General features: G+C 42.5%; 1 protein-coding gene across 5 annotated transcripts in view; it reads left to right on the top strand.

Annotated features, from left to right (window-relative positions):
- The window catches only part of DNTT (DNA nucleotidylexotransferase), a 46,337-nt gene that overhangs the window by 18,859 nt on the left and 6,879 nt on the right, over positions 1–20,599 (top strand). For all 5 annotated transcript variants that reach the window (XM_038743713.1, XM_038743714.1, XM_038743715.1 and 2 more), the window contains 4 exons: positions 5,718–5,841; positions 7,396–7,528; positions 8,943–9,045; positions 10,019–10,282. In XM_038743713.1, the coding sequence (XP_038599641.1) occupies positions 5,718–5,841; positions 7,396–7,528; positions 8,943–9,045; positions 10,019–10,282 (624 nt within the window). The remainder of the gene's footprint in view (positions 1–5,717; positions 5,842–7,395; positions 7,529–8,942; positions 9,046–10,018; positions 10,283–20,599) is intronic.

The raw sequence follows: 20,599 nt of genomic DNA, 5'->3' as shown, positions 1-20,599 counted from the left end.
GTCAGAGGTCATGGGTTCAAATCCCGGCTCCGCCAATTGTCAGCTGTGTGTCTTTGGACAAGTCACTTCAGTTCTCTGAGCCTCAGTTACCTCATCTGTAAAATGGGGGATTAAGACTGTGAGCCCCCCATGGGACAACTTGATCACCTTGTAACCTCCCCAGTGCTTAGAACAGTGCTTTGCACATAGGAAGTGCTTATTAAATACCATTATTATTATTATTATTATTACCACCTCTATGTGGATGGTTCCCAAATCTACATCTTCAGCCCTGATCTTTCTCTCTCTGCAATCTCGCATTTTCTCCTGCCTTCAGAACATCTCTACTTGGATGTCATCCCGTCACCTCAAACTTAATGTGTCTAAATCAGAACTCCTTATCTTCCCACCCAAATCTAATATTCACCCTACCCTCAGTCCCACATCACTTATGTGCATATCTGTATTTTATTTTGTCTGTCTTCTCCTCTAGACCGTAATCTCCTGGAGGGCAGGGAATATGTCTTCTAACTGTGTTGTAGTCTCCTAAGCTCTTAATACAGTGTTTTGCACACAGTAAGTGCTAAATAAATACCACAGATTGACTGACTAATTGAAAAGACAGTCCTGCCTCTATGTATCCCTCATTCCTCTCCTCCCATCTGTCCCTCAGGTCCTCTTCCTTCTTTTTTTTTCCTGGGCCCCCAACCAATCCTCCTTCATCTTCCCTCTTCCTGGATCTTTCCAATTTCCCTCCTTGGAACTCTCCCAACTGCCTTATTCAGGAACCTGCATCTACACACTTGCTCAGACACACACACACTCTCTCTCTCGCTCTCTCAAATGCTTACTCATACAGATATCCAGTGATGTTTTTGCTACTGGCTTCACTGACTCTGTCCTCTCCTGGTTCGCCTCTTGTCTTTCTGGCCGTTCATTCTCAGTTTCCTTTGTGGGCTCCTCCTCTTCTCTGCCACCCCTAACTCTGGAGTTCCCTCGAAGTTCAGTTCTCAGTCCCCTTCTATTCTTCATCTACAATCATTTCCTTGGAGAACTCATTCACTCCCACGGCTTTAATTACCACCTCTATGCAGATGATACCCAAATCTACATCTCCTCCCCTGATCTCTCTCCCTCTGTCCAGGCTTGCATCTCCTCCTGCCTTCAAGATATCTCTTGTTGGATGTCCTCCCATCACCTCAGACTTAACATGTCCAAAACAGAGCTCTTTATCTTCCCACCCAAACACTGTCCTTTCCCATCACTGTAAATGGCATCACCATTCTTCCTGTCTCACAGGCCCATTATCCTTGACTCTTTCTCATTCAATCCACATATTCAATCCATCACCAAATCTGTTGGTCCCACCTTCACAAAATCTATCAAATCTACCTTTTCCTCTCCATCCATTCATTAATTCAATCATATTTATTGAGCGCTTACTGTGTGCAGATCACTGTACTAAGCGCTTGGAAAGTACAATTCGGCAAATGGAGACAATCCCGACCCAACAATGGGCTCACAGTTTAGAAGGGGGAAGGCAGACAACCAAACAAGTAGACAGGCATCAATAGCATCGATATAAATCAATAGAATTATAGATATGTACACATCATTAATAAAATAAATAGAATAATAAATATGTACGTATATACACAAGTGCTGTGGGGTGGGGAGGGGGGTAGAGCAGACAGAGGGAGAGGGGGCAATGGGGAGAAGAGGAGGAGCAGAGGGAAAGGGGCCTCAGTCTGGGAAGGCCTTCTGGAGGAGATGAGCTTTCAGCAGGGCTTTGAAGGGTAGAAGTTTGCTAGTTTGGCAGATGTGAGGAGGGAGGGTATTCCAGGTCAGAGGTAGGAAATGGGCCAGGGGTGGATGGTAGGACAGGCAAGAACGAGGCACAATGAGGAGGTTAGCGGCAGAGGAGCAGAGTGTGCAGGCTGGGCTGGAGAAGGAGAGAAGGGAGGTGAGGTAAGAGAGGACAAGGTGATGGAGAGCTTTGAAGCCAAGGGTGAGGAGTTTTTGCTTGTTTCATAGGTTGACAGGCAACCTCTGGAGATTTTTGAGGAGGGGAGTGACATGCCCAGAGTGTTTCCGTAGAAAGATAATCTGGGCAGCAGAGTGTAGTATAGACTGAAGTGAGGAACTGCTACCACTTTAATACAATCACTCATCCTAACCCTCCTAGATTACTGCATCAGCCTCCTTGCTGACCTCCCAACTTCCTGTCTCTCCCTGCCCCAGTCCATACTTCACTCTGCTGCCTGGATCATCTTTCTAAAGAAATATTCAAGGCATGTCACCTCCTTCCTCAAAAATCTCCAGTGGTCGTCTCTCCACCTCCGTATCAAACAAAATCTCCCCACCATTGGCTTTAAAGCACTCTATCACCTCGCCCCCTCCTACCTCACCTCCCTTCTCTCCTTCTGTAACCCAGCCCGCACATTCCACTCCTCTGGTGCTAATTCATTCATTCATTCAATCGTGTTTACTGAGCGCTTACTGTGTGCAGAGCACTGTACTAAGCGCTTGGAAAGTACAATTTGGCAACAGATAGAGACAATCCCTTCCCAAGAACGGGCTCACAGTCTAGAAGGGGGAGAAAGACAACTAAACAAAACAAGTAGACAGGCATCAACAGCATCGAAATAGATAAATAGAATTATAGATGTATGTACATCATTAATAAAATAAATAGAATAATATGTACAAATATACACAACTGCTATGGGGAGGGGAAAGGGGTAGGGCAGAAGGAGGGAGTGGAGGTGATGGGGAGGGGAGGAGGAGCAGAGGAAAAGGGGGGCTCAGTCTGGGAAGGCCTTCTGGAGGAGGGGAGCTCTCAATAGGGCTTTGAAGGGAGGAAGAGAGCTAATCTTCTCACTGTGCCTCGATCTCATCTCTCACCACCGATTCCTGTCCCACATCTTACCCGAGCCCACTATTGGGTAGGGACTGTCTCTATATGTTGCCAACTTGTACTTCCCAAGCACTTAGTACAGTGCTCTGCACACAATAAGCGCTCAATAAATATGATTGATTGATTGATTGATTGATTGATTGATTGGAATGCCCTCCCTCCTCAAATCCACCAGACAATGACTCTCCTCCACTTCACAGCCTTACTTAAGGCCTCCAGGAGGCCTTCCCAGATTAAGCCCCACTTTTCCTCATCTCCCACTCCTTTCTGCATCACACCGACTTGCTCCCTTTGCTCTTCCCCTCTCTCCCTGCCCCACAGCACCTATGTATATATCTGTAATTTTATTTATTTATATTGATGTCTGTTTATTTGTACTGATGCCTGTCTCCCCCACCCCCAACCCCGGACTGTGACCTTGTTGTGGGCAGGGATTGTCACTCTTTATTGCTGTATTGTACTTTCCCAAGTGCTTAATACAGTGCCCTGCACACAGTAAGCACTTAAAAAATACGATTGAATGCTGGCTAGACTGAAATCTCGGTATTGATCCATCAGGAATCAGAAAGGTAAATCAGCCAATCAGTGGCAGGGAACAATAATAGTAATAATAATAATAATAATGACATTTGTTAAGTGCTTACTATGTGCAAAGCACTGTTCTAAGCGCTAAGGGGGATACAAGGTGATCAGGTTGTCCCACATGGGGCTTACAGTCTTCATCCCCATTTTACAGATAAGAGAACCGAGGCTCAGAGAAGTTAAGTGACTTGCCCAAGGTCACACAGCAGACATGTGGCAGAGCCAGGATTCGAATAACTTCCCAATAAATTTGAAGCAGCACCTCAGCTTTAGAGGATGAGGGATAAATTCATTCAATCATATTTATTGAGCGCTTACTGTGTGCAGGGCACTGTACTTAGCACTTGGAAAGTACAATTCAGCAATAGAGACAATTCCTACCCACAAAATGCTTTTCGACTAGTCAAACCACTGTAATGACATTTGTACTGTGTAACCAAAAAAAAAAGAAAACTTACATAATAATAATAATGATAACAATGGCATTTATTAAGTGGTTACTATGTGCAAAGTACTGTTCTAAGCGCTGGGGAGGTTACAAGGTGATCAGGTTGTCCCACGGGCGCTCACAGTCCCCATTTTACAGATGAGGTAACTGAGGCACAGAGAAATGAAGTGACTTGCCTAAAGTCACACAGCTGACAATTGGCAGAGCTGGGATTTGAACCCATGACCTCTGACTCCAAAGCCCGGGCTCTTTCCACTGAGCCACGCTGCTTCTATGGGACATGGGACATCTTGATAAGTCATTATTTCTGCATTCATAGAAAGTTGTGGAATTAAAGTTGGCTGCTTTAATCCTTCGATTCCTTTTTCATCATGTGGTATCTGTGCTCTAGGCCAGCAGTTAAATACAGGGCTCAGAGTCATCTGACACTGAAAGCTCCCTTAGGTCAGATATTGCATCTACCAACTCTACTGTATGTTGTTTTGTACTTTCCAAGCACTTAGTACAGTGCTCTGCACCCAGTAAGCGTTCAATAAATATGATTGGATGAATGAATGAATGAATATTGCACTCTCCCAAGCACTTAATGCAGTTCTGTGCAGGCAGTAAGTGCTCATTAAGTACCAGCGATTGATCATTGAATTCAGTCTTGCCAGCAATCAATCAATGGTATTTATTGAGCGCTTACTGTGTGCAGAGCACTGTACTAAGCGCTTGGGAAGTACAAGTTGGCAACATCTAGAGACAGTCCCTACCCAACAGTGGGCTCGCAGTCCAAAAGACTGTGACTTTTAGTGACTGTGACTTTCACCGTCTAAAAGACTGTGAGTCTAAAAGACTGTAAAGGCCAGCAGTGACCCAATCAGTGGCAAGTACATGTGTGGATGTATATATTTGTCTATGAATCAAACTTTTCCATTCTTTTATTTTGTTCTAATTTCCTGAAAGTATGCTACATTTTTTTTCTATTCAGTACACAGCAATTGGCATTGTTCGAGAATTGGCATTCTCGCTGCTTAGCAAGAAGCAGCGTGGCTCAGGGGAAAGAGCCCGGGCTTTGGAGTCAGAGGTCATGGGTTCAAATCCCGGCTCCGGCAATTGTCAGCTGGGTGACTTTGGGCAGGTCGCTTCACTTCTCTGGGCCTCAGTGACCTCATCTGGAAAATGGGAATGAAGACTGTGAGCCCGCCGTGGGACAATATTCATTCATTCATTCATTCAATTGTATTTATTGAGCGCTTACTGTGTGCAGAGCACTGTACTAAGTGCTTGGTAAGTACAAGTTGGCAACATATAGAGACAGTCCCTACCCAACAGCGGGCTCACAGTCTAGAAGGGGGAGACAGACAACAGAACTAAACATATTAAACAAGATAAAATAAATAGAATAGATATGTACAAGTAAAATAAATAGAGTAATAAATATGCACAAACATATATACAGGTGCGGTGGGGAGGGGAAGGAGGTAAGGTGGGGATGGGATGGGGAGGGGAAGGAGGGGAACCTTCTGTCCATGTGGGACAGAGACTTTTTCTATGGCATTTGTTAAACCATTCATTCAGTTGTATTTATTGAGCGTTTACTGTGTGCAGAGCACTGTACTAAGCGCTTGGGAAGTACAAGTTGGCAACATATAGAGTCAGGCCCTACCTAACAGTGGGCTCACGGTCTAGAAGATTACTTCTCCACACTTACGTCTGTGCATATTTATAAGCACTTAGTACAGTGCTCTGCGCATAGTAAGCGCTCAATAAATACGATTGATGATGATGATTGTTCTTTTGTTTCAGCTGTTCACTTCCATCTTCGGAGTGGGATTGAAGACATCTGAGAAATGGTATCGACAGGGCTTCCGGACTCTGGATGAGGTCAAAGCGGACAAAAGCCTGAAGCTTACCAAAATGCAGAAAGCAGGTAAATGATACACCCAGTTTCCTCCATGAGCTGGCCACCTCTGCATCTGCTGGGCAACCAGCTTCTCTGAGTCACTTCCAATCAATCAATCAATCAATCAATCGTATTTATTGAGCGCTTACTGTGTGCAGAGCACTGTTCTAAGCGCTTGGGATGTACAAGTTGGCAACATATAGAGACAGTCCCTACCCAACAGCGGGCTCACAGTCTAGAAGGGGGAGACAGAGAACAAAACCAAGCATACTAACAAAATAAAATAAATTGAATAGATACGTACGAGTAAAATAAATAAATAAATAGAGTAATAAATATGTACAAACATATATACAGGTGCTGTGGGTAAAGCAGAGTGAGGAAGCCGCTGAACAGATCTGCCCCGGCAGCAGTTGTGGGATTGGGGACCTAATAATAATAATAATTATGGCATTTGTTAAGCGCTTACTATGTGCCTGGCACTGTTCTAAGCGCTGGGGTAGGTACAAGTCAATCAGGTTGGAGGCAGTCCCTGTCCCACACGGGGCTCACAGTCTCAATCCCCATTTTACAGATGAGGGAACTGAAGCACTGAGGAAATGAAATGACTTGCCCAAGGTCACACAACAGACAAGCGGCAGAGCCGGGATTAGAACCCATGACTGTTTGACTCCCAGGCTCATTCTCTAAGCGTGGCTCAGTGGAAAGAGCCCGGGCTTTGGAGTCAGAGGTCATGGGTTCAAATCCCGGCTCCGCCACTTAGCTGTGGGACTTTGGGCAAGTCACTTCACTTCTCTGGGCCTCAGTTACCTCATCTGTAAAATGGGGATTAAGACTGTGAGCCCCATGTGGGACAACCTGATCAACTTGTAACCTCCCCAGTGCTTAGAACAGTGCTTTGCACGTAGTAAGCGCTTAATAAATGCCATCATCATCATCATCATCATCATCATCATCATCACTACTCCATGCTGCTCCTAGACTGTGAGCCTGTTGTTGGGTAGGGACCATCTCTATATGTTGCCGACTTGTACTTCCCAAATGCTTAGTACAGTGCTCTGCACACAGTAAGCGCTCAATAAATACGATTGAATGAATGAATGAATGAATGAACGGGTTCAAATCCCAGCTCCGCCAATTGTCAGCTGTGTGACTTTGGGCAAGTCACTATATGTTGCCAACTTGTACTTCCCAAGCGCTTAGTACAGTGCTCTGCACACAGTAAGCACTCAATAAATACAATTGATTGATTGATTGATTGATTAACTTCTCTGTGCCTCAGTTACCTCATCTGTAAAATGGGGATTAAAACTGTGAGCCCCCTGTGGGACAACCTGATCACCTTGTAACCGCCCCAGTGCTTAGAACAGTGCTTTGCACATAGTAAGCGCTTAATAAATGCCATTATTATTATTATTATTATATAAATAAATAAAATTACAGATGTATACTCAAGTACCATGGTGTGGGGAGGAGTGGTGGGGAGAAAAGGGAGCAGGTCAAGGTGACCCAGAAGGGAGTGGGAGAATATTTCTCAAGCTAAAACCACCCTTTTAACTATTTTGTGGAATTGCCTTCCAGGATTCCTTTACCATGAAGATCTTGTTAGCTGTGTGGCAAAGGAAGAAGCAGATGCAGTCTACCTGATAGTTAAAGAGGCAGTTCGGGCATTCTTGCCAGAAGCTTTGGTGACCTTAACCGGAGGTTTTAGGAGGTAAGCGTCAGTGCAGCGCTTAGAACAGTGCTTTGCCCATAGTAAGCGCTTAATAAATGCCATATTAAAAAAAAAAGTGGCTTTAAACATTTCCAGCAATGAGTTTACCTAGAAGAGTGGGTCCCAAACCTTTTGATCTTGCAACGCCCCCAGTCATGATTCTCTAGTCTGATTCGTTAAGTTCTACCTCCAGCTGGGACCCATGGTATGGAAATGTAGCCAACATTTGTTGGCTACAAATGTTACATTTGTAAATTTGTAAATTTGTAGCATTTGTAAATGCTACAAATGTAGCAGTACAACAGTGGTGGTAAGGAGATCATGGCTGACTGTTTTGCTTAAATAGAAAGTATGCTATTCTCAGACATTTTGTTCGGCCACAAAGCAAAGGTATTTTACCAAGACACGTTGCCAAGGGTAGCTGATTTACAGTAGTTGCATTTGTGTTTACTGAACCCCTACTAAATGTAAGGCACTGAACTAAGTGCTTGGGAAGAACAAAAGAAGCCCAAGACATGTTCCCTGTCCCTAAGGAATTTGTCCTGCAATTGGGAAAACAGACATAAAAATATGTCCAGATAGTCGAATCAGAATAAATGCAATTTAATTTTCACTGGAATATGTACATGTGTGGTCATAAATAAATGCCTTAGTATAAGAGTGGATGAAAGGTTGGTAAAATTGGGAGTACTGATAATTAGTTGGGGAAACCCTGATGGTGGAGGGTGAATTTTAGAAGGGCTTTGAAGGTGGGGCGGGGGACTGATTCGGGGGTGAAGTGAGTTCCAGGCTGGGGGAATGAACAAGGGGTTGGAGGTAGCTGAAAGGAGAGCAGGCTATAGCTAGGGGATAAGGTTTGGGAAGAGCGAAGCCTGCAACCCAGATAGGAATGGATATGGAGAACTGAAAATAACATAAAGCAAACTGACCTGGAGAACCTTGAAGTCAATGGTAAAATCAATCAATCAATCAGGTGTATTTATTTAGCACTTGTGTGCAGATCACCGTACTGTTTGAGAGAGTACAATCATATTTCTTGAGCACTTACTGGGTGCAAAGAACTGTACTAAGCACTTAACAGAGTTGATAGACACATTCCTTGCCCACTCTGAGCTTACAAGGAGTCTTCCCTGAATGCAGAGGGATTTGGGAAACCACTGGAGGATTTTCAGGAGAAGGAATACATATACTTCCCAAGCGCTTAGTACAGTGCTCTGCACACAGTAAGCGCTCAATAAATACGATTGAATGAATGAATGAATGAATGTGCTAAGGTACATTTGAGAAAGGAGACCTGGGCAGCAGAATAAAAAGTTTGATTTTAAGATTATGGCATAGAGATAAATGTTCCTTTCAATTGGAAAGCTGGACTCTCCCAAGAATGTAAGTTTACCATTACATCTCTTAATGCCAGGGGTAAGAAAATTGGACACGATGTGGATTTCTTGATTTCCGATCCAGAATCAGGAGAAGATGAACAACTTTTACCCAATGTCATTAAATTATGGGAAAAACAGGTAAGAAGCAAGTACCTAGTAGATGCTTAGGTATTAATGCAAGTACCTAGTAGCAAGTACCTAGTAGATGCTAGGTATTAAATAGCTAAAATAGTGCCACCATACTTCGGATGAAAAATTTTTATTTTAAATTCATATAATATTCTGAATTGTAATTAGAAGACTGCGGTGGGCTGCTCTCTTTGGGAATATAACATCACACTCTCCTCTCTACCGGGAGAGAGTCAGACTCAGCTGATGGGGCAGTCAAATCTATGAATCCGGTACGTGATGTACCGTACCATCCACAAAGCACTAGTGTATATTTGTACATATTTATTACTCTATTTATTTTACTAATGGTGTGTATATAGCTATAATTCTATTTATTCTGTTGGTAGTGACACCTGTATACTTGTTTTGGGTTTTTTTTGTCCGTCTTCCCCTTCAAGACTGTGAGCCCGTTGTTGGGTAGGGACCATCTCTATATGTTGCCCATATGTACTTCCCAAGTGCTTAGTACAGTGCTCTGCACACAGTAAGTGTTCAATAAATGTGATTTAATGAATGAATGAATGATGTAGCACTGCCCTTTGGCTTTATTTATATTTTGGTTGAAGATGATGCTACTGACAGTGAGATTGCACCCATGTGTAAATCCCTGTAGGGTTCAGTTGCATGTAACTATGATTGTTGCTTCTAATATTGATTTTAACTATCTAGAAATAAGAAAGTTTTGAGAAGAGGCCGTGTGGCCTAGCAAAAAAAGGCCTCAAATTAAACTCGTAAGTTGTGAGATGAATTCTTGACCTTGTCATTTAGTTTTTGTTTCATCATGTGAATTAGAATAATAACAACTGTCTGTTGTCTCCCTTTCTTCTCAGCTCCCTACTATCCTCTTAAGGAGATTCTGAGGGCTATTTGCATAAAAAGTTCCTTTGTAAACGGGCACATTACTATTTTATATTTAATTCTGCGCATGATTCCTTTCCAGGAACTACTCTTATACTATGACCTTGTAGAGTCAACATTTGAAAAAACCAAATTACCAAGTAGAAAAGTTGATGCTATGGATCACTTTCAGAAATGCTTTCTCATTTTAAAATTGCATCATCAAAAAGTGGACAGCAACAGATCTAAACCTCCTCCAGAATCCAAGACCCATGAAGCAAAAAACTGGAAGGCAATCCGTGTGGATCTGGTCATGTGCCCAATACAGCAATACGCTTATGCTCTGTTAGGCTGGACTGGCTCCAGGGTAAGTAACCCAGCAGCCTACAAAGTATGACCTTTATATATACTATATATATATAAATATATATATTTATATATTTATTTATATATACATATAATTATATACTATATATAATTACATATAATATAATTATATAGTATATATTATGTCTTATATTATAATATTATATTAATATTTTATATAATGTTAATATTTTATATTTCATATATAATATTATATGTAAATAATATAATGTATATTGTTTATATGTGATATGTAATATATATATATAATAAAACACATATATACTATATGTAATATATAATATATAAATAATGATATTATATTAATATAATTAATATTATACTAATAATGCATAATATATTAATATAATATTATAATATTACATAATTATTACACTATTATTATTACTGTAAATATTACATTATTATTATATATTACATTAGTAATATATAATGATATGATATTATTATATTATATTATGCATGTATAATTGTCTATATGAGTATATAATATGATTATATATATATAATGGTATATATATATAGATATATACGACCTTTATATATATGTATAATGGTATTTCTTAAGTGCTTACTCTGTGCCAAGCACTGTTCTAAGCACTGGAGGAGATACAAGTTTATCAGGTTGTCCCAAGTGGGGCTCCCAGTCTTAATCCTCATTTTAACAGATGAGGTAACTGAGGCACAGAGAAGTTAGGTGACTTGCTCAAAGTCACACAGCTGACAAGTGGCACAGCTGGGATTAGAACCCCCCGACCTCTCTTTGAACAACTAGTCCATTTTGTTTTTCCAAAATTTGGGGGTTTTCCACACAGCTCCATTTAAGATAAAAATGACAGAAAAGTAGATAAATAATAAAAATGATGGCATTTGTTAGGTGCTTACTATGTGCCAAGCACTGTTCTAAGTGCTGGGGGGGGGGGGATACAAGGTAATCAGGCTGTCCTACATGGGGCTCACAGTCTTAGAGTAATATTTATTACTCTTTTTATAATTTATTTTACTTGTACATATCTATTCTATTTATTTTATTTTGTTAGTATGTTTGGTTTTGTTCTCTGTCTCTCCATTTTAGACTGTGAGCCCACTGTTGGGTAGGGACTGTCTCTATATGTTGCCAACTTGTACTTCCCAAGCGCATAGTACAGTGCTCTGCACACAGTAAGCGCTCAGTAAATATGATTTGATTGATTGATTGATCAATTTTACAGATTGATCATTTTATTTCATTTCATTTTATTTTTATTTTATTGATCATTTTACAGGTGAGGTAACTGATTCACAGATAAATTAAGTGGATTGCTCAAAATCACCCAGCAGACAAGGGGGAGAAGCCAGGATTAGAACCCACATCCTCTGACTCCCAAGCCTGTGGTCTTGCCACTAGGCCTGACTGCGTCTCAATGTAATAATAATAATAATGGCATTTGTTAAGCGCTTACTAGGCGCCAAGCACTCTTCTAAGCGCTGGGATCCAGCAATGTAGTCCATCTCCCCCTGGAGCAAGATGAATTTCTTAACTATAGCGATAAAAATAAGCCAATATTCTTTTATTACAGAGCTTGCCAAGACACCAGGGATGCTCCAACTTAAAAAATAATTTCATTTATTACATTATTTGCTCTCGGAGCCCCCTCTTGTGTTCAAACAGTCATAGAAATGTGAGGAAGAAAGAGGAGCAGCTTGGCCTCGTGGAAAGATCCCGGGCTTGGGTTTTAATCCTGACTTTCCTGCTTGCCTGCTGTGTGTCCTTGGGCAAGTCACTTAATTTCTCTAGGCCCCAGTTTCCTCATCTGGGGATTCAATAGCGGTGCTTTCTCCCTCTTCGACTGTGAGCCTCGTGGGACACAGGGATTATCTTGTATCTACCCCAGCGCTTAAAAAAGTGCTTGGCACATAATAATAATAATTACGGCATTAATTAAGTACTTACTATGTGCAAAGCACTGTTCTAAGAGCTGGGGAGGTTACAACATAATCAGGCTCACAGTCTTAATCCCCATTTTCCGGATGAGGTACCTGAGGCCCAGAGAAGTTAAGTGACTTGCCCAAAGTCACACAGCTGACAATTGGCGGAGCCGGGATTTGAACCCATGACCTCTGACTCCAAAGCCCGGGCTCTTTCCACTGAGCCACACTGCTTCTCATAGTAAGCACTTACTAAATACCACAGTTATTATTATTATTATCTCCTAACGCACTCATTTTGGATTTGTGCACCTAGTGTGGCGTATAGGAAAGGACTTGGGCTTGGGAGTCAGAGGACTTATAATAATAATAATAATGGCATTTATTAAGCACTTACTATGTGCAAAGCACTGTTCTAAGCACTGGGGAAGTTACAAGATGATCAGGTTGTCCCACGGGGGGTTCACAGTCTTCATCCCCATTTTACAGATGAGGGAACTGAGGCCCAGAGAAGTTAAGTGACTTGCCCAAAGTCACACAGCTAATTGGCGGAGCCGGGATTTGAACCCATGACCTCTGACTCCAAAGCCTGTGCTTTTTCCACTGAGCCACGCTGCTTCAGCTCTGCCACTTGCCTGCCGTGGGAACTTGGGCGCATCAATTAACTTCTCTGTGCCTCAATTTCCTCATCTGTAAAATGGAAATTCGGTACCTGTTTTTTCTCCCTCTCAGACCTTTAGCCCCACATGGAGAGGAACTGCTTTTGATCTGACTGTATCATATGTATGCCGGCAAGTTATACAATGATTGGCACACATCATACCTATCGTTATTATTATTAGAGTTCTTCAAGGTTGCTATCCACCCTACCTAGCTTGGTATTAATAAAACTGGTCTCTTATCCAGACATTAATGAAAATTTCCAATGTTCTAGGCCCAGGACCAACCCTTGTAAAACTCACTTGATCTGCTCACCCAGACGGTTTGATCCTCCAACTGTTTGTGCAACCATCGAGTCCAGCTTGGCAAATAGTTTTCAAAACCCAGAAGGCCTGAGAAACTTATTTTCAGTTCACAAAATATGCACTGGTCCTTTTCCATGCTTACTTAAGCTACTTCCTCCAAATCCTAGTATTCAAGGAGCTCCCAAGCCTGCTGCTCATTGTGCCTGGCACTCTGGACACCTTTAGCACAGGTCTAAAGCAAACAACCTCTGAGTCGCCCCAAAAACACAAATTGCTATCAAAATCTTCCCTCCCCTTCCAGCTCCCTCCAAAAAAAGAAGTCAAAGAAAGGTGTGGCAGAATGTATTAAACCACTTATACAGCCACTGCCCTTATTTTGTTTAGGCCTTGGGCATTGAGAGTCAGAAGGACATGGGCTCTAATCCTGGCTCCACCACTTGTCTGCTGTGTGACTTTGGGCAAGTCACTTAACTTCTAGATGCCTCAGTTCCCTCATCTGTAAAATGGGGATTGAGACTGTGAGCCCCACATGGGACAGAGACGATGTCCAACCCGATTTGCTTGTATCTACCCCAGCGCTTAGTACAGTGCCTGGCACACAGTAAGCACTTAACAAATACCATTATTATTATTATTATTATTATTATTATTATTATTATTATTATGGTTAGTGTTTACTTTCCTGCACAACATAAACTTTCCCATGTTGTGAAGAGTCATTTACAGGCAGAGTGGTCTAATAGAAAGGGGTGTCAGGAGTCAGGAGACCCTGGTTCTAGCCCACGCTGTGTCACTGGTCTGCTGTGTGAACTTGGGCAAGTCACTTAACCTCTCTAGGGCTCAGTTTTCTCAACGTTTAAATGGGAATAAGATACCTGTGGTTCCTTACTTATAGATTGTGAGCTCCATGTGGAACTGTATCTGACGTGATTAGTTTGTAAAACTATCAGTAATACTTATAGAGGGACTAAAGTTTGCAGGGCACTTTCTTAAGCATTTGGGAGAGTAAAATAGAAGACGTATGGGAGATGGTGAACACAAAAGTGCTGAAGTGATATTTGAAGGACGTGACCTGGGGAGAAGAAAAATTAATTAGGAAAAACCTCCTCAGGGTGGTGGAATTTCAGAAGGGTGTTGAAGATGGGAAATGCTGAAGTCTGCCTATCTGTAAAGGAAAGGAGTTTCAGAAAGCAAGGAGCGTGTAAGCCAAGAGTCAGAGATGCGAGAGTTGAAAATGAGGCACAGCATGAAGCTGAGCTTGAGAGAATGGAGAGTGTGAGCTAGAGTGTAGTAGAAGTGGATAGGCTAGAGAGAAAGTGTTAATGGAATGCCTTAAATTCAATGGTTAGGAGTTTCTGTCTGATGCGGAGACAAATGGAGAACCACTGAAAGTTTTTGAATGGAGAGACATGTACAGAATGAGAAGAAGCAGCATCACTAGTGGAAAGACCATGGGCCCTAAACCCAGCTCCACCACTTGTCTGATGTACGACCTTGGACAAAAGAAGTAGTACACATGATTCCTATCCTCAAGGAGTTTACAATCTAGCAATCCCACTCGGTTTGCTTGTATCCACCCCAGAGCTTAATACAGTGCCTGGCACATAGTAAGCGCTTGACAAATACCATTATTATTATTATTAGCAAGGGAGACTGATACTAAAATAAATTACAGATATGAGGAAGTGATAAGTGCATAAAGACATGCACATAAGTCCTAGGGTGCAGCAGGAGTACCTAATTGCTTTAGGCGTCACAGAAGTGCTGAAGTCGTAGTGTGAGAGAAGTAGGGTGGGGAACTGAGGACTTAATCAGCAAAGGCCTACCGGAGGAGATGAAATTTCAGAAGGACTTTGAAGATGGGGAGAGCAGTGGTCTATCAGTTATGAAAAGAGGAGGGGGGAGTTCCAGACAGGAGGGTGTAAGCAAGAATTTGGCTAAGGGAGAGATGAGAACCAGGCATAGAGAGTAGGTTGCTTTAAGAGGAAAGAAACATAATAATAATAATAATAATGGCATTTATTAAGCGCTTACTACGTGCAAAGCACTGTTCTAAGCGCTGGGGAGGTTACAAGGTGATCAGGTTGTCCCATGTGGGGCTCACAGTCTTAGTCCTCTAGACTGTGAGCCCACTGTTGGGTAGGGACCGTCTCTATATGTGGCCAACTTGTACTTCCCAAGCGCTTAGTACAGTGCTCTGCACACCTTAAGCACTCAATAAATACCATTGATTGATTAATCCCCATTTTACAGATGAGGGAACTGAGTCCCAGAGAAGTTAAGTGACTTGCCCAGAGTCACACAGCTGACAAGTGGCGGAGCCGGCATTTGAACCCATGACCTCTGACTCCAAAGCCCAGGCTCTTTCCACTGAGCCATGCTGCTTCTCTAAGCATGACAGCGGAGTTATAGTGGGAGAAGAGATAAGAGTGCTTTGCACATAGTAAGCGCTTAACAAATGCCATTATTATTATTATTATTATTATAAGAAAGAGGGAGATAATTGATTGGGTTTCTAAAGCTAGTGATCAGGAGTTTCTGCCTGATGTGGAAAAGAATGGAGGCTTTTGTGGAGTGGGGGACATGTGCAAACCAAGGTTTAAGAAAACGGTATGGGCAGCAGAGTGAAGAATGGACAGGAGAGAGGATAGACTGATGCAGTAATGTAGTTCCTGGACCAGCATGGTGGCTGTTTCGATGGGGAGGATTGGGTGCATTCTGGAACTGTTGTGGAGGAATAACGGTATTTAATGACAGACTGAACCTGGGGCTTGAAATTGAGGGAAGAGTCTAGGATAATACCATGTTTATGACATTTAGATAGGAAGAGAATAGTGCTGTTGTCAACTGAGATGGGAATGTTAGGTGGAGGAGAGAAGTTAAGAAAGAAGATGAGGAGTTCGGTTTTGGGCATGCTGAGCTTGAAATCTTGTATGCAGAAATATCCTGTGAGCTCTTCCACCTTAGACTGAGAACCCCATGTGGGACAAGGACTGTGTCCAACTGATTATTTTGTATGTGCCCCAGTGCTTAGTACAGCGCTTGGCACATAGCAAGTACTGAAATACTATTATTATTATTCAGAGGAGGAGAGAGGTTGGGACTAGTGAAGTAGATTTGGAAGACATCTGTAAAGAGGTGGTAGGTGAAACGGTGGAAGGGAGTGGATGTAGATTGAGGAGAAAGGGGTGAAAAACTGAACCGACAGGCTTCTTGTGGGCAGAGAACCTGTCACATCACTATTCTGTAGTCCAAAGCAGCTATTCTAGTGCACCCCACCAAACGGTCGCTTGATAAATGCTACTACAACTACTTGTGTCATTTTATGGTACTTGTTGAGTGCTTACTATGTGACAAATACTGTTCTAAGTGCTGAGGTAGGTCCAAGTCAATTAGGTCAGACACAGTCCCTATCCCGCATGGGGCTTGCAGTCTTAAATAGGTGAGAGAACAGTTACTGAATCCCCAATTTACAGTACTACTATTACTACTCGAGAAGCAGTGTGGTTCAGTGGAAAGAGCCCGGGCTTTGGATTCTGAGATCCTGGGTTCAAATCCCTACTCTGCCATTTGTCAGCTGTTTGACTTTGGGCAAGTCACTTCACTTCTCTGGCCTCAGTTACCTCATCTGTATAATGGAGATTAAGACTGTGAGCTCCCGGTGGAACAACCTGATCACCTTGTAACCTCCCCAGCGCTTAGAACAGTGCTTTGCACATAATAAGTGCTTAATAAATGCCATCATTATTATTAATGTTACTATTTTTTAGTGGCATTTGTTAAGCACTGACTCTGTGCCAGATACTGTACTAATCGTTGGGGCAGAAACAAGCTAATCAGGTTGCACATAGTCCGTGTCCCACATGGGGCTCACAGTCTTGATTCCCATTTTACAGATGAGGTCGCTGAGGCACAGAGTAGTGAAGTGACTTGCTCAGGGTCATGCAGCAGACATGTAGCAGAGCCAGGATTAGAACCCAGGTCCTCCTGACTCCCAAGCCACTGTTCTTTCCATTATGCCACACTAATTTTACTACTACTACTATCAATACTATTATTACTATTACTACCACTACTTCGACTACTACTATCGCTCCAACTACCCATACTTAGTAGGGATCGTCTCCATATGTTGCCAACTTGTACTTCCCAAGCGCTTAGTACAATGCTCTGCACACAGTAAGCGCTCAATAAATACGATTGAATGAATGAAGCCAGAGAAAAAGCCAGTGAAGAACCTACTTTATTAAGAAAATATAAACTATCAGGTGGGCTGTCTCTAAAATCTGCCCTGTCTCTCCCAAGTCCCTCCCTCCTTCAACTTTCCCATCTTTTAGACTGTGAGCCCACTGTTGGGTAGGGACTGTCTCTATATGTCTCTATATATTGCCAATTTGTACTTCCCAAGCGCTTAGTACAGTGCTCTGCACATAGTAAGCACTCAATAAATACGATTGATGATGATGATGATGAAGAAAACTGGGAAGGCTCATCCAGAGAGATGAGAAGGATAACACTGCATCAGACCTCTAGATTGAAAGCTCATTGGGGGCAGGGAATGGGTCTACCAACTGTTATATTGCACTCTCCCAAGCCCTTAGTACAGTGCTCTGCACACAGTAGCATTCCATAAACACGATTGATCGATCAGAAAAACCAAGTCCAAATAGTGTTTGCAGAAGAAGGGGGGTGACTGACAGTGTCAAAGGCAACCAGGAGAATTGGAGTGGTGGCGGTTCTTCTGGGAAACGTTGTGGAGGAAAAACGATAGGAATTAACAACAGACTGAATATGAAAGGTGAGGGAGAGAGAGGGAAATCAGGGATAATGCAGAAGTCATGGGCTTCAGAGGCAAGAAGCACAGTGATATCCACTAGGATGGGAAAGTTAGGGAGGAGAAGCTTAGTATTGTGTCTTGGCCCACAGCAAGTATTTAAGAAATACCAGAATCATTATTTCAGGCTACTTGATATCTAATGATTATCATTTTCCCTTTATTTGTCAATCTTGTCAGTCTGGCATGAGGGGTATTTTTCCATCACAATGTTGTGACACAGGACTCTGATTTTCTACATGCCTGCAAAGTGATATTTTGATAACATTTTCCATTGTTTTTTCCCCATGTAGAAGTTATCTGACAAATTTGTAGCGGTCCGGATTGTAGGGTTTTTTTTTTTTTTCCATTTTGTGAAAGATAAGCCTTTTATTTTCCCTTTTTAAGCCCCGAAAACAATTACTACTAGCCTTGCAGTGACTTTATCCAATCCCTTAAGACTGTGCCTCAGCCAGGGGAGATAGATGCAAATTCATTCATTCACTCATTCATTCAATCGTATTTATTGAGTGCTTACTGTGTGCAGAGCACTGTACTAAGCGCTTGGGAAGTACAAGTTGGCAACATATAGAGACGGTCCCTACCCAAATCAGCTAACCCTAGCTGTTACTCAAAGTTGCCTTCAGAGGTCTGAGCAACAAATAACATGAGTGACCAGCTGAGGTGTGCTCATGGGAGCAGCAATAATAATTATGATATTTGTTAAGCGCTTACTATATGCTAAGCGCTGTTCTGAGCACTAGGATAAGTGCCAGGTAATCAGGTTGTCCCACATGGGGCTCACAGTCTTAATCCCTATTTTACAGATGAGGTAACTGAGGCACAGATAAGTTAAGTGAATTGCTCAAAATCACACAGCAGACAAGGGGCGAAGCCAGGATTAGAACCCAGAAGCAGCGTGGCTCAGTGGAAAGGGCCCGGGCTTTGGAGTCAGAGGTCATGGGTTCGAATTCCGACTCCACCACGTCTGCTGTGTGACCTTGGGCAAGTCACTTAACTTCTCTGAGCCTCAGTTCCCTCGTCTGTAAAATGGGGAATAAGACTGTGAGCCCCACATGGGACAACTTGATCACCTTGTATCCCCCCAGCGCTTAGAACAGTGCTCTGCACATAGTAAGCGCTAAACAAATGCCATTATTATTATTATTATTATTATTATCCTCTGACTCCCAAGCCTGTGGTCTTGCCACTAGGCCATACTGCATCTCAATGTAATAATAATAATGATGGCGTTTGTTAAGCACTTACTATGTGCCAAGCACTGTTCTAAGCGCTGGGATCCAACAATGTAGTTCATCTCCCCCTGGAGCAAGTGCATCCTCCTCCCTTCTGTTAAGCCACCTGAAAATGACAGTGTTTTGAGTTTACTTTACTCTCTTTTCACCTAATTATGGCAAACGCAGGCCAGAAGCACCATCTTGGAGGCACAAACGACAAAACACGCTTTCTCTGGAAGCCATGGTTTGGTTTTTGAAGAGTCACTGTATGTCTCTTCCCACTCACCAGGTAGAAGTGGGTATTTTCCCACTTCTGAGTTATTTTCCCAGGTCTGAGTTACTCTCTTATCCACTGAAAATTAAACTCCATGGCAAAGGATCCATTTCCAGTAAATACCCAGGCTCACTGATAAATGAAGAAAGAAATATCCATGACAGAAAATGATTTAATAATAATAATAATGGTATTTGTTAAGCGCTCACTAGGTGCCAAGCACTGTTCTGATCGCTGGGGGAGATACAAGGTAATCAGGTTGTCCCACATGGGGCTCACGGTCTTAATCCCCATTTTACAGATGAGGGAACCGAGGCACAGAGAAGTGAAGTGACTTGTCCCAGGTCACACAGCAGACAAGTGGCAGAGCCGGGATTAGAACCCATGACCTCTGACTCCCAAGCCCAGGATCTTTCCACTAAGCCACACTGATTTGATGGGGAAACTACAACTATCACTTTAGAAACTCTTCAGGCTTGAGAAGCAGCGTGGCTAGAGAAGCAGTGTGGCTCAGTGGAGAAGAGCACGGGCTTTGGAGTCAGATGTCATGGGTTCAAACCCCGGCTCTGCCAACTGTCAGCTGTGTGACTTTGGGCAAGTCACTTAACTTCTCTGTGCCTCAGTTACCTCATCTGTAAAATGGGGATTGAGACTGTGAGCCCCCCGTGGGACAACCTGATCACCTTGTAACATCCCCAGCGCTTAGAACAGTGCTCTGCACACATAGTAAGCGCTTAATAAATGCCATCATTATTATTATTATTATTATTATTTTATACCAGGTCATCCCACTCGGCTGTAAACGTGTTGTGGGGAGGGTCTACCAACTTACATTGTACTCTTCCAAGTGCTTAGTACAGTGCTCTGCACAAAGTAAGCACTCAATAAGACTGACTGATCTTATCTATGGAATGATTAAAAAAACAAAATATTTATGGAGAGCCTGAAGGGTGTCTAGCACTGCACTACACAATCGGGATACCTGTTAACGGATATTTGACAGTGTCACATACGTACATATATCCAAGACTAATTTCTACATAAGATTTATTCTGTGGACTACTTTGAAAGTTTGTTGAGACTTGACAAAAAGAAAATA

Source organism: Tachyglossus aculeatus, chromosome 3 (genome assembly GCF_015852505.1).
Source record: "Tachyglossus aculeatus isolate mTacAcu1 chromosome 3, mTacAcu1.pri, whole genome shotgun sequence".
NCBI classification, from domain to species: Eukaryota; Metazoa; Chordata; class Mammalia; order Monotremata; family Tachyglossidae; genus Tachyglossus; species Tachyglossus aculeatus.
Note: the sequence above shows the minus strand (reverse complement) of the source record. Positions and strands in the feature narration are given on the sequence as shown.